At 44.7% G+C, this 14523-nt stretch overlaps 1 protein-coding gene across 11 annotated transcripts in view; it reads left to right on the plus strand.

Annotated features, from left to right (window-relative positions):
* ADCK1 (aarF domain containing kinase 1) overlaps window positions 1-14523 on the plus strand; it is an 89228-nt gene that overhangs the window by 62442 nt on the left and 12263 nt on the right. For all 11 annotated transcript variants that reach the window (XM_083838592.1, XM_083838590.1, XM_083838583.1 and 8 more), the window contains 3 exons: window positions 2013-2171; window positions 5972-6130; window positions 8979-9095. In XM_083838592.1, the coding sequence (XP_083694718.1) occupies window positions 2013-2171; window positions 5972-6130; window positions 8979-9095 (435 nt within the window). The remainder of the gene's footprint in view (window positions 1-2012; window positions 2172-5971; window positions 6131-8978; window positions 9096-14523) is intronic.

Below are 14523 nucleotides of genomic sequence, written 5' to 3' on the forward strand. Positions count from 1 at the left end.
GACTAGTGATCTTGGCTGGTATTCTGTAAAGGGTACATGCCTTTAATATGAGGATGTAGGGTAGTGGAAGAGGGAAAGAAAACCCCAGTTTGACCTTATGTAGCAAATTCTCTGGATTTTTTTCTTTCCTTAGGGATCTCATAGCCCAGCATGCTTCTCCTGGCCACCATGAGTCTCTTCCCCTTAACAGTCTCTCTGTCTGATAGACAAACTTCACGGAAGGGTAGAAATCCCTCTGTCTTGAACACAAGTCCCCTGAGCCATCTGTTGTCCTGTAGGTGCTTCTTTATACTAGTCTGAAACAAGAATCCCTAAATGCAGTGAAGTGAGAGAGAAAAGAAAGAAAGGGATGGGGAGGAGAGAAAAACCCTTACTCTCTTGAGACGGGAATGTCAATAGGTTTGAATTATGGACCTGCTGTAATTAAAAAACACATAACTAGTTGGTTTTAAATGCAGTTGTTTTGCTTAATTGATTTCGCTGCCAGGACCAAATGGAATTAAATAAATAAATAAAGGCACCTTCCTAGTGAATTATTGGAGGCAGCTGAGTCTCTGTTGGAATCTAATTGCTGCAAACGCTCCAGTTTGTTGCTACCAATAGGGTTCTGTGGAAGGGGCTGGGAGAGAAGGGGTACGGTGGTGTGGGAGGGGGCTCATTCCCTGGCAGCTGCAGGAGGGAACAGGCTGCTCCTCGTGTAGTGTTTTTCTTCCTTGTCAGCAAAAAGAATATTCGTTTAACACTTTGCATCAAGACTTTGCTTAGAAAGTCTTTATTCATATTTAATTACTAGCTCGCTGCAGCTCCCGTCTTTAATTACCTTTTAAAAAGAAGGTTATAAAAATGCACTGGCATTCTTTCTTTTTTGTTGCTGCATAAATTACAGGCTTCTCAGCTGCTCACCCGAGATCAGTCCAGCCCAAGGAGATGGTGGGGAAGGTTCCCTTTGCTGAGTCTTCTGGAAATCTTAGAGCTTGTTTGCATCTTGCTATACAGAGCAGGACAGAAACCCTTGACCAGCATTATGTGAACTAGCTTTGTGCCAGAAGCAGTAACATAACCATGTTGGCACCCCCGCTGGGCTTAAATGTGCTGAGGGGCCTGGCTAGTCAGCCAGTGATACCACACTACGGTGGTGACAGCGTTCTCAGGGCGGCACTGAGGGGCTCTAGCAGCAGGCTGCATTATGCAGGGCAGACTGGCCTTTGCACGTCTTCCTTTGCCTCACCCACATCTGTCTAGGTTTTTTGCTTCCTGAACATCCCCCTGGTGAATCTACTTCCTAATCTGCAGTTTTCTTTATAGTCTAGTCCTGACTTACACGCCCAGAGCTGCTGATACTTTCCTCTCTGGCCCACAAAGCGCTTTGCTGGCCCCATCTGGTGCTTTTTCTGAGCTGAGAGTACTGATCAATTTCATTTGAGGCATGAGAAAGTCCATCACATAAAACATATTTTCAGGCCAAGTGACAGGTGTAAACTGCAATAGGTGTAAACTCCATTTTTTGAATCCAACAAGTCCATCTCCTCGTTGTGTGCTGCCTTTCACCATGTAAGCTGGCTGATGTTGCTGTAATCGATGGGAGCGTGCGCTGTGATGTTTCAGGAGGGTGATGGTGGGTGGTATTAAATAGCTGCAAAAGAATGACACAAAAGGGACAACCGTAGGCCGCTGCACCCAGTAATAGCCAAGGTTGCTGACCATAATCACTCCAACCTGTTTTCAGGATAGCATGGAGGGGTACCTCAGATGCTGCCTGGCCACTCCATGTCCTAGATGAAATGTGCTGCTGGGGCTCTGACACAAGTTTCCATAAACAGAGCATCTTCAAGGCACTTCCTTGGCGAGCTTCGCTGGGAAGCCAAGCAATGACAGGGATCAGGCAGGGGACACAGGCAGGATGAAAGGGCTGAGCCTGTCCAGCTTTGGTGCATACTGGGCTGTGGTCAGGGCTTTACTTAGGGATAGTTTCTGGCACCCCAAGCTAATGCTTTTTTCTCTTCTCTTGACAGATAAAAGAGCTCTTCATGAGTTTTGAGGACACACCCTTGGGAGCAGCATCACTAGCCCAGGTGCACAAGGCAGTGCTGCAAGATGGGAGAACGGTGGCAGTGAAAATCCAACACCCAAAGGTCCAAGCTCAGAGCTCCAAGGATATATTGCTCATGGAGGTAAAGTCACCCCTTGACTTTGACTTACAGAGCAGTTGCCATGCAAATGTTTGGGGTACATGTTCACCCAAAGCGTAAGCAGCTGTACCAACACCATCCTGTAGCTCTGAAACCTCCACAGAGGTAAGTGCTGTCTTACAGGAATAATACAGAAAGTTGGTGAAGATTGCTGTAAGGGCAATTGTGTGAATGGAGAGACTGAACAAGAGCTTAAGAGTGAAGGAGGGCAGAAGCAGAGACCGGTGAGCATGAATGACATCTGAATAAGTCCTTCTGAGATTTAAAAATCAGTCAGCCCCAGATGTCTCTCTACTGCCTGTGTGCCAATTAGCTGGTGGATTAAACTGGTCTCAGTTTCCCTGGCAGTCAGGTCTGTGTAACCAAGGAAAAGTGACCAGCATGTTTTTCAGTTACATTTCAGTATGGTCTCAACAGCGGCTGAGGTTGCTGTGATCGGTTCTGTTTCTTGATCAGCCCGTAAAGCTGACCTGATTCATGCTGGAAACAAAAACACTGAAATATGGAGAGGGTCACGTAACAGGGGCAGACAAACAAATGAGGGATTCAGCTAGGAAATAGTTCCTCTCCTGAATGGTGGGTATCACTCACGTTCCCAGCGCAATGCTGTAGCTTCTCCCAAACTTCTGAAGTCTAGCCCATTGAATGGAGAAACTGGGGAAAAGCTGTGGCACTGCACTGCATTGGAATAGTCAAAGATGCCAGTGGTATGGTAGGGAACAGGAAATGGAGATGGAGCTGAGGTGGAGGACAGGGGAAGGATTAGGTCTGTAAGTGATAATGCTAATGCTTTTAGCTCTCCTACTAAGCACACATACGCTGTATGTATAGCACCACTATGCAGTAATATGCACACCTATTGGCAGACATTATGTCTATGGGACTAAAGAGAGGAAGATGAAGTTCAGGAAATCTGATAAGTGTTCCAAGGGTACTGCTGATGCAATGACACACAGTTCTGCATCACAAGAGATCAGGAATCAAAGATCGTGACAGCACCCTGTCAGAGGAGCGCATAACTAAAGCTTTTTAGGCAGCTAAAACACCCTGCTCTGAGCAATACTGGCCAGTCTGCAAAGCAGCACAGCTGGTTCCAGCTAGAGCACGTCAAATTCTAGCAGAACATTTATGTTGAACTAGTAGTAACATAAATTTTGAGGTTCAATTAAGTTATTCCATTGATATGGGCTGTGTCTGTTTTAGTGCTGGTTTGAGAAAAGAGAACTGTTTGAACTGGCTTTGGGTCCAGCTGTAGGTTTGGATTTGATCAGATTCTCTCCGGAACTAATGAGTTTGCTTTTGTGAGTTGTCGCATGCATAGCAATTCTTGGGGGGCTTATGGCATCTTTCAGTCCTGCTTGGGGTGGGATAGCAGACACTGAGCAGTCGAGGATGAGCAAGGTATTGAAAGACTGTAAGATCAGGGCGATAAGAGGATCGTGCATGAATGAAACAGGACCCAGGTTCACCTTGAGATGTTTGTGCTTTTAACAGGGGATATCAGGAAAAATCTCCCCTCATTCTGTGATGCTCTGATTGGTGGTTATACTGTTATTCAGACAAATAATTTTACAATGAGTCCTGCTTTTTCTGGTTTCAGACTAATCGTCCTGTGAAACTTTAAACTAAAAGTGTATTTCCTTTTGGCAATTCATCATTGTCCTTGCTTTATAGACATTCTGTTTTGTCATACTGGAGATTTGTTGTGTGCACACAGTTATGCAAAAGTAGTTCACAACATGACACATACAGCCTTGTTTTTAAAGGGTCTCCTGTGGACTCTTGGTTTACATGCATCATCATATCCTTGTATGGAACTATGTTTGTGTAGGCTTCACTTAAGGACAGATTATGTCCCCTGAGGTTCTTGTCCTTTAAGAATCAGACAGCCATTGCAGCTAGGTAGGAGGTTAATTTAAATACTTGTGGAGATAGTCTCCTTTAGAGATTGATGGGAAGGAATCTGAATGGGAAAACCTAGATGGAAAATTCCTAAATTCACTTGAGGTTTCATAACGTCAGTGCTGACTCTTTAAAAATCAGGGCAGCATCTGATAAATCCAGAGAGAGATCCCTCACTGCTCTTACATCAATACTTGTTTCAGGACAATATGTTAGACAGATGTCAGGAAAGTGACAGGCCAAATACTTTTTAAGTATGTCACTGCTGATGATCAAGTTGGCAAATTGATTCGAAAGAACATTTAAAGAAAGCGAAAAACAATGTATGAATTTTCTCACATCAAGCACCAATAAAATAATCCTGCAGCCCCTATAAAGTTTATGTACATCTTCATGAAGATCGCTGGTTACATTTCATTTGGGTGACATAAATTTGAAAGGATTTATGCCTCTAGATATAACAGTAGAAAAATCATTCAATAGTGTCTGGAACCTGGTGATTACATTTTAAAGGAACATTGAGTTTGGTACTGACATTTAGATAAGAGAAGTAGAGACAGAGGTGGAGAATAAATGTTTTTGCACAGCTGAACAGGGGCAGTGACGGTTCATGAATTTATTTTTTGTCATACATTTCAATGACAAGAGCTTTCTGTAGATGTGTTTTAATGTTCCTCCTGCAGTCCAGGAGTTTTCACCTCAGTGGTGGAGATCTAGAAAGGGAAACTGTCCAGGAACACACACTGATAAGTTGATTTTCATTTCTAGATGGGCATACAAGTAAGATAAGGACAGCAAAGTAGATTGTGCTTTAAGATTTATTCTTGTTTCATGACTCAAATAGTTAAAAAACCCAACAGATTATTTTCCTTAACATATGGTCCAAATTGTCAACTTCTGTAAATTTGTGACACTGGCAGAGAAACTTGCCCTTCATTTGAATAGAAAGCATGCTTGGCTGCTGTGCAGCCTTGTTTATGCCATCCAGGTGCATAATCTTGATTTGCTTCAGGAAGAACTGCCTGTCACTTGCCCCTTTATTAAATGTTGCTGCAAACAAACATTTCCAGAAACTTTTTGGCTGGTCTTTTCAAAGCCACGTGCAACTGAATGCTTAATCTCCTTAAGAAGAAGAGAAAGCCAGTTGGTGGAGATATGGTACTTAGAAAACACCACCTCAGTGTTGCTGAGGATGTCTGTTGCTGACATTGAGGGGCAAATGCCTCTCTGACCTCTGACCAGAACTGCCCTTTAGAGATCTGTAGCCTACCACCTGTATCTGAACTCCACTGTCTTTTCTGAACTGCCTGGTGGGTTTTCTGTGTCACCAAAATTCTTGCTCAGAAGTGGAAGAAGTAACATAGAGGTGAGAAGCATTAGTTTTAGATATTCCTCTTTTGCATTATCTGAGGGCTGTTCAAATGAAATCAAACAGTGTCTTGTAGAGTTAGAGGAGTTAGAGACTCAGAAAAGAGTCACTTTTGGGGTATTCCCTTGGCAAGATCTGGCCTTGTCCTCTCTTCTTCAGGGCTTTGCTCACTTATTTCTAGGTAGGGGGCAGATGGGCTCCTAGCACTGCCCTTTTGTGTCTGTTCCATCAGGTAATTTATGGATGTGCCTGTGTGGAGGGGCAAGCCAAAATCTGTGTTGCAGAATCAAGGCATAACACCATATGTTGTATTATGTTGCTGCAAGAACCCTACAAGCACTTAGGGTGCAGGAAGGTTTTTTTTTTTTTTGGGGGGGGGGTGGTCTGTAAGTTACATGGAATGAATCTGTCAAAACAGCATCTGCTTTGTGTAGCTAACAGCGCAGCAGTGTGTATAGCTGTGTGGCTTTGGAGCTGGCATGCAGCTGATTGTCTGTTTCATTGTTCTCAGGTTCTCCTCTTGGTCGTGAAGCAGATCTTTCCAGATTTTGAGTTCATGTGGCTGGTGGAAGAAGCAAAGAAGAATCTACCTTTGGAGCTGGATTTTCTCAATGAAGGCAGAAATGCTGAGAAGGTTGCTCATATGCTGAGGAACTTCGACTTCCTGAAGGTGAGGGAGTACATATTCCCATGCACGTATGTGTATTAATAGTCTCACTTTATGCCTCTCATTCACCTCATTCATCGCCTGGAAAAAACTATAGATGGAGAGTGGAGTTTAGTCCCTTTGTGTTGTTCATCCTAGACTGCTCTGCTGGTATGGACAGCAAAAGCTAGAATGAGGCTGATGATGTCAAGTAGTGTTGGGTGTACTGTGTGCATGTCTCACGAGGGAGCAGGTTTTCATGAATCTTTCCTCCTGCAGAAAAGTACATTTTCACTCTGGAAGTGAGCATACACCCTTCATACACATCTACGGCTAATGCATTCGTGTTACCTTGATACACAAACTCAGCTGCTCCCATACTGCGCTCTTCCTTGGTGATACACATACCCCACATCTCCAGCCCTGCACTGGCAGAGGTCACTGACAAATGTCTCAAGTACAACCAGATAAGCACTCATCCTCATCTCTGTAGACATATGCTCCCATCTTCAAACCTGCACATGAACATCTTCTGCTGACATACACGGGGCACAAGCTTCCGCTGTGTCTATTCTGTAAGTACACAAGTACGATCAAGCCCATGTAATGCTGTGGCTGCAGTCACTGACGTAACTGCATTTGCACATATATAAAGGCAGCAAAAGATGCACACTCTTTTGGAAGCTCCCCTATACGCACGTTAAAATGAGGTTTTAACCTCCTGTTTGTTCAGAGGTCCCAAGCTGGAAGTGATGGATGCCTGAAATGAGGTGAGTTTTTGCTAGACTTTACAGGCCAATGCACCCATTTTCTCCTCGTTTCCTCCATGCAAGGGCTGTAATTCCTTGTCACCTGAGTGCAGGTTTGGGGCAGTCCTGTTGGAGCCCAGGGGCAGGAAGCGGCCTTTCCCTTGACACAGATAGCTGAAAGCCACCGAGGCTGCAGAAGGCCAAAGGCCAATGATTTTGCTGAGTGGGCGCTTGTCAGAAGTGATGCACCTTGGTGAGCTGCAGCTCTGTTGCAGCTGTAACTAGGATACTGGGAAGTAAATCCCCATGGAGACGGCCAATCGCCTTCTTGCTGGGTTAAGGAGCTATCATGATATCAATATGTGTAACAATAACAAATGGCTTGAGATGGCTAAATAATGGATCCTCCCGTCTGACCTGCCAATTCAGAGATGTGTTCATCACCCAAAGGCAACGGAAGAATTGGGCTCCGGTATCATTAATTTTCCTAAACACGAAGGAAAGCTGAGAAGTGGATTTTGTGCTGTGAACCTGGTTGAGCTTTTAAAGCCAGAGATAAATTGTTTCCATGCACTAGCATTACAGCCAAACATCTGTGAGTAATTAAAAAAATCACTGAAGAATTCATCTGTGAGTGAGAGAGGCATTTCCAAGAGCATAGACGGTGCTTTGTAAGCCCTGTGACTTGCCCCTGTAAATCCTGAGACAAGAATGAGTGTCAACTGAAATGATCTAAGGCAGCAAGGGTATGTGAGTCTGGGAGGCACACCACGGAAGCTAGAAGGGCTAGGGAACTGTTAGTTTTGGAGTTGGTTTGTTCTCTCACTAAACTCTGCAAAGAGTGGACATCCAGATAAGCTGGGAAGGCTGCTGTATTGGGCTTATGTGGCAAGGTTGTGGTAGCAGGGGAGCTGCTGGGGTGGCCTGGCATCTGTGAGAAGAGCCCAGAAGCTGCCCCATGATAGATAAGAGACAGTTCCAGCTGGCTCCAAAGGGACCTGCCTTTGGCCAAACCTGTGCTGATGAGTGACAGTGGCTGCACCTCTGTGAGAGCAGATCTAAGAAAGGAAAGAAGCTGCTGCACAGCAGCAGCTGGGAGAGAGGAGGGGCAAAATGTAGAGAGAACCAGCCCTGCAGTCACTAAGGTCAGTGCAGCAGGAGGGCAGGAGGTGCTCCAGGCAGGCAGCAGCAGTTCCCCTGCGGCCTGTGGAGAGGCCCCTGGTGGAGCAGGCTGTCCCCCTGCAGCCCATGGGTCCCACACGGAGCAGATCTCCACGCTGCAGCCCGTGGAGGAGCCCCCGGTGGAGCAGGTGGATGTGGCCTGGGGGAGGCTGTGGCCCATGGAGAGGCTGGAAAAGGGGGAGCCAGCCTGAGTGAAGGCTTCTCTTACGCTGCGTCACTGCCTCCCTGCGTGACACAGGGCCTCTTACTTAGACCTCACTCAGCTTGGTTTACTGCAGATTGAATGAAAAGTGCTTTGACATTTTATGCTCGTTACTGTGTCACGTTGGCAATAAGATAGTTAAGGGTCTCCCAGGGTTTCTATGACAAGCTCCTTATTTGTGACACTTGATTTTTCTCCCAGTTTGATTGCAGATGGCCTAAGTACACAGGGTTTGTCAGCTCAAATGCGTCTGTGTTCCAAGGGGCACTGCTGAGATACAATTTATGACGATGGCTTATCATTTTTAGAGCTGCATAAGTGAGCTCTGTACATAGCAAACGAGATGCAGTTCCTGTCTAAAGGAGCCAAGTGGATGATTCAGGAAGTTGCAATAGGTGCTAAACAGGCCACTTGTAGGAGCTGCAGAGCAGATAAGAAAGCTATCAAACAGTAATGGGAGAGGGAAGTGGTGAAAATTTTGTAAAGTGGGGCCCGGAGTGTTGCACAAGCATTTTTTCTGCTGCCATTGTATTGGTGTGTTGTCCTTGCACATACCGCTGCTGTCCTGGGGAAGAGGCCTGCAGTGACAATAGTTGCATTTACCTCCCTTGTGCACAGGAAAGAAACAAGGCCTCGCTTCAACCTCTTCATTTTTCACTCCTTTCCTGGGTTGTGTGTGATATGTTCTCCTTCCTTCCCCAGCCTGTTGTTTGACCTAACCCAACTTTTCTTGTTTCAGGTCCCCAGGATATACTGGGAGCTCTCAACAAGGCGTGTCCTTCTCATGGAGTTCATGGAAGGGGGGCAGGTGAACGACAGGGCGTACATGGAGAGGAATGGCATTGATGTCAATGAGGTAGCTTCTCAGCCGTTTCTGAACTGGGCATGGTGGGCAATGCAAACCTGATGTTGGACACAAATGCTGACAGAACGGGAAGGGGCAGAAAAGGGAGCACATACAGATATGAACAGAGCAATTAATCTGAAAAATCTCGTTTCTTGTGATCTTGGGAAAGTATATAATCCCTTTTGGGGAACACTGTCCTGTAGGATTGCACAGCTAGAGATATCTTCAAGGAGACAGATTGCAAGTGATAACCATGCTCTTATATTAAATATACTGATGGCTTGTTCCAAGACGGCAGTTCCTGTTATCCTAAAGGAACAGCTTCAGCCTCTGATCTTTTTTGTCCCTTGTCTTCCCCTCTCTTTTTTCTGCATTACCTTTCTCTGGGGCAAACGCATGGGATGTAGCCTTTGTAACCCAATAGGTGTGTCTCCTTATAAAGGAGATGTAAATTACAGGCCTTAGGTGATCCTTGTTGCTGGAGTGCTGGAATCTCAGCCATGGTGGTTTGCATAATATTCTGCCGTGTGTTGTTTTGGTCTGCTTTCCAAAATCTCCCTCTTTCTTCTGGATGCAACTGGGTACGTTTTTCTTTGCTTCTTGGCCCTATATTGCTGTGAAGTTTTGCTGCCCTTCATTAAATAGCTGCCAGATTTCATTCCTGGAGAACCTACATTTCCCTGATGAGTGAAATAATTTGTATGTGTGGCATGATGTCAGGAGAGTGCTGGGGATTCTTTGTTGCTAAGAGATTCTTGAGGAAAAGAAGGCATTACTTCCAAGAAGGTCTGAGAATATGCCTGGGGAAAGGGTTTTGAGCCATTCAACAGTGTAAAGCCACCCCTCTGTCTGTGAGTGCTGATTGAGGCAGTGCTCTTGCCTTTCCCCTTGTGCCCTATTGATGAGCCTCACAGCTTCACTTGGTTGATTGGCTGCCAAAGAGGTACAGCATAAAATCAATTGTACTTAATCTGTCCATACACTTAATCCTGAAATCTGAGCGCTTCCTCCCTCTCTGCTCTTCTTCCTCTCTGCTCCCTTTCTATCTATGGCAAAATTCATGTGGCATTGGTTAAGACATACCAAAGACCTTTCAGGGAATGGGAAATGTGAGTTTGGTATGCGCCACAAGGAGAGAATGTTATGTGTATCTTCTCAGCTGCCTCCCTAAGTCAGCCTGAGGTCAGCCAAATTACAGGACTGAGGACTGAGTAACATGCCTTTTTCTCTGCGTAGATCACCTCTTCCTCTGGTCTTACACCCAGCAGAAGCCGATGAAACATTTTCTAGTAACTTCTACAGGCAAAAAGACAGGCACCTTGTCACGTGTTTCTCTGCTGAAATACAGGAAAGGAAGTTCAAAGGTTAAAGTAGGTTTTAAGACTCTTTCCATTCTAATTGTGATGAACAAGCCAAGGTCAATGGGCAATAGTGAATGACCTTCTCTTCCCAGCAAGATGTCTGGTCCATTTTCATTAAAGGGACTTCTTAAATGACTCACCTGTAGATAATGCAGTCTCTAGTCTTTCACATCTCCATCAGGAAGAATTTGGAACATTTGGGTCACTAGTATTTCTCCTCCCTCCCAGCAGGGCATCAGAGAGATGTTTGTCAGCTGTTCAGAGGTAGACACAATTTTTTCTGTGTCTATTTTGTGCTGATGATCTTTCTTTGTATCTACCAAGGTAAGTGCCTCAATGATGCATCTGGTCTGCAAAGAGCACCATTGTGTGACTCATGAGAACATGATAGCTCATGTACTTTGTTATCAAGAGATTTAAAAAGTCTGGTCCATGGCAGAACACCCAGTCAGCTCCATTCACCCAGACAGAACAACTGGTCAAAAGTGAGTTGTTTCTTTGAGTGAACATGTCTTACATAAGTCCTTTTCTTCTGCTGTATGGGCAGAGGTCAAATCTAGCCCACAGCACTCAGATACAAAACTGAATATTTCTCAATATTCAGTCTTGAAACTGTCAGAAAGGCTTGTTCTGATACATTAGCAGGAGGACTCTTGAACAATGTTCAGATTTTGAGCAGGGCTTCCTCAAAGTTCTTGGGCAGCAGATCTATTCTGATAGGAGAGATTTAGGATGACAATTTAGCTCTTATTTTTGTTCATCCACCCCTTTTGAAAGGTTGTTTTGTGACATCTTGGCACAATAGGTTCCATGCAGCAAGGAAACCACATATTTTGCTGGTCTCTAAATTATGTCTAAAATGTAATTAAAAAAAAAAGTCAACAAACTCTTACTACAGCAAGGTATAAGCCTCAGAAGTTTTGGCAATCTGTCAGGTATATGATGTTACTCAGCTCAGTGGTAAGATTCGACATTTCTGCAGTTTCAGTACCTGTGCTGAGCTGTTCTTTGTCCTTTTTCTCTCTCTGCCCCCCCAAATTAATGATTAGCTTTTACTGATTGCCAATAAAGTAGTCAAAGGAGGGGATACCAAGACCCTCAGAAGCATGTGATGGGGAATAAGGGTCTGTTGTTATGGCCACAGTGAGATGGTAGGAGCCATGCACACCCCAGACCACTTCTCTGGTGAGGTGCAGCAGATGGTGACAAATACAACCTGGGTCCATCATCAGCTGCTGCTGTTGATGCCATGGGTAAGGAGCTTCATGGCATGGTGGCAAAGTGAACAAAAGGAAGTAGGCACTGAAAGGAGCATGAGGAGGGGGTGGCAACAAAGGTTTCAAAAGTATGATGTGACTTAGACAGCAGTTCTGGCTTTTAAGAGATGCATTAGCTCCCTATAAATCACCTCAATCTATCTATCTATCAACTCCTCTATCATCTTACTCCATTTTGTTTTACTGGGCAGAGGAAGACGAGTCTTCACTAAGCAGGATTTCTCTTGTGTGACAACGCACCCTTGAAAAGCAAGCTGAGCCTCTCTCCTCTAAATGGAAAGGATCCCTGAGGTGAAAGCTCCCTTCAAACCAGGTTACTGACATTTACTTAATACCGTCTGTAGCAGGATTATCATTAAAGCTGCCCAAAAGCACATTAATCTCTCTGGATCCGTCCAAGCGCTGGACTGTAATGGCATTTAATCAGAGAAGGCTTTGATTTCTAAAGACAAGTGCAAACACTGAAATATCTGCCTGTGGAACAGTTACTTATTCATGTGTAAGTGTAGCCGAGGATGAGAATGCAGCTAGGATATTGACAATGGGAGGGAAGCCTGGAGAAGGGAGTTATGAGGGAAAGAGCTGGTGTGAATTTTGAGGGAAGACCAGGGTTAAGAAGGGGGCCACTTGGAAACTGGGTTGTTCCTGTTTCAAGACACAAGAGCAGTTACATTCTTGCTTGGGAAGATACATTTGGAGATGGTGGGTAGAGCGGAGAAGGGAGGAAAAATATAGACTGGGGGGCTCTCAAGTTGTTTGTAGCATACAAAGGAGGAAAGGAAGGCTACTTAGAGCAAGGACTTCTAAGGAAGACCTCAGATGGCACACATGCCCCCTTTGCACCTATTCTGATTTTAACTGATCCATTTAGAGAGACCATGTCCATATACAAATCTTGACATTCTCTGTGATCTGCTGCATAGGTCCTCCTTGTCCCTCCTTGTAGGTGCTCTGACTATCTCCACAGAGGCTGCTGGATCAGCGGGCTATGGGAGCTGTGGAGCTTAGAGATGTGCTTGTGCTACATGCTGTATTGCCTCCAAGCAACCAGCCAGTACTGGCAGGCAAGTGGAGAGCTCACCATGATTGCCTTGGTTTGTGTTCGAGTCAGGAAAGGAAATGGTGCTGTGTGCTTCAGCTCACTGAGTGCCTGGTCATGGGCTGTGGATGATTCAGAAGTCAGTGAAATGTTTTGTCCAGCTGAGAAGTGAAAGCAAACAGCTAAGATACTTAAGATGAGCTACTGTGTGCAATTATTGCCATCTGTCACTTCATCCTATTGTGGCTTTTTGCTTCCTTCTGCTACTAAATGGAATCCTCACTGCAATGATATCTCTTAGCTCAATAAAGAGCTCAGCTACCTTCTGATGGTTGACAGCTTTGCAACCTGAAATATGCTTTCAGTGTGGGATTTACCCTTCTGCCAAGAGCCAGGAGCTGCTGACTTGGGGCTGCTAAAATTTAAATGGGATTTCCCAGGGTGGAATCCTTTTGTCAGTGCAAGTATGGAAACCTCTCATGTCTCAAGTATTTGTGCTTATAAAACTCAAGTGTTAGATGAAATGGAGCATGGAGTTCCTGGGGAAAATGGTTATTCTTGCTCTTTGCACCTGCTGATTTAGTCTGGGGAGAGGTTTCCTTACAGATTCTCCTACATTTCTTCTTGCCTGAAGCTTAATGACAGTTCACAAGGCACTGGTAAACAAGGATGGTGACCTCCAATATTTCCAGCTTCTGAACTATGCAAAGACACCACATAAAGAGTTAAATTACACACAAACCCGTCTCTTACTGAAAGTCAGTCTCAAGCATAAGTGTGAATCAATTGCTCAAGAGTCTCAGCAAGATGCTTTACGTTAAATCCAAGGAAATACAACTACATTTAAAGCCAAGGGAAAATGATCCCCCTGTCCATTTCAGGTCTGACAGAGATGCAAATAACAATTAAATGAACGACAACTGGTCTTCTCTGTAGAAACTTACTAAGCTAGCCCCTCAGTTCCCTGGCTAGTTAAGTCAGAATATTTCTTCCCATTTAAATGCAGTAGAAGATGGGACATTGAGCAGGAAAATAATTTCCTCAGTTCCCAAGAGAGAGTACGGGGCATGCTAGGAGTACACTCTGGAAGCCCTAAAAGCTACTCCTGAATCTTAATGACATCTTATGTGTCCAGATATCACCTTGCTGTGTTGCTGGATCAGTAGATAGCAATAGTGCTACGTTACAGAGCGCTGTGTTTTGATCCTCACAACTGCATCATAGAGGACAAAGTGTGAAATTGGATCTCTTGTGTGTGACCATCCTAATCTTCTATGGACAAGAGCCATTTCAGAGCAGAGACATACAGCAGGCTTCAGATTGTGGCTCTTCTCTGTCCACACCCTTTGCTAATTTGACACCAGTTTAATTGGGCAGGATTGTACTAGCAGGATTAAGCAAACCCTTAGACGATGGCCATAATAACAACTGCAGAAGAAAGCAAAAACCCAATACACTCTTCAATCCAATTAACCTTCGATTAAGGTTCCAAAATCAATGCTATTCTTTTGGCCTGAGGAGCTAATATTGAGCCCTGAGAAATGAGCTGCACAACGACCTTTACTTTTAATGAGATCAATAGAAGTTAGTGTCGCCATGTCTTAAAATAATTGGCAAATATTACAGCCAAATTAAGGCTGGAGACTAGTATCTGCTCCTGATCTAAAGAGACAGTCACAAATGGAGGTGGGACAAGAAAAGATAGTGCCCTATCAGGCAGTTTCATCTGGGTCTTATCAGAGGCAGGCAATGAGATCAGC

This window comes from Anser anser, assembly GCF_964211835.1.
Source record: "Anser anser genome assembly, chromosome: 5".
Taxonomy (NCBI): Eukaryota; Metazoa; Chordata; class Aves; order Anseriformes; family Anatidae; genus Anser; species Anser anser.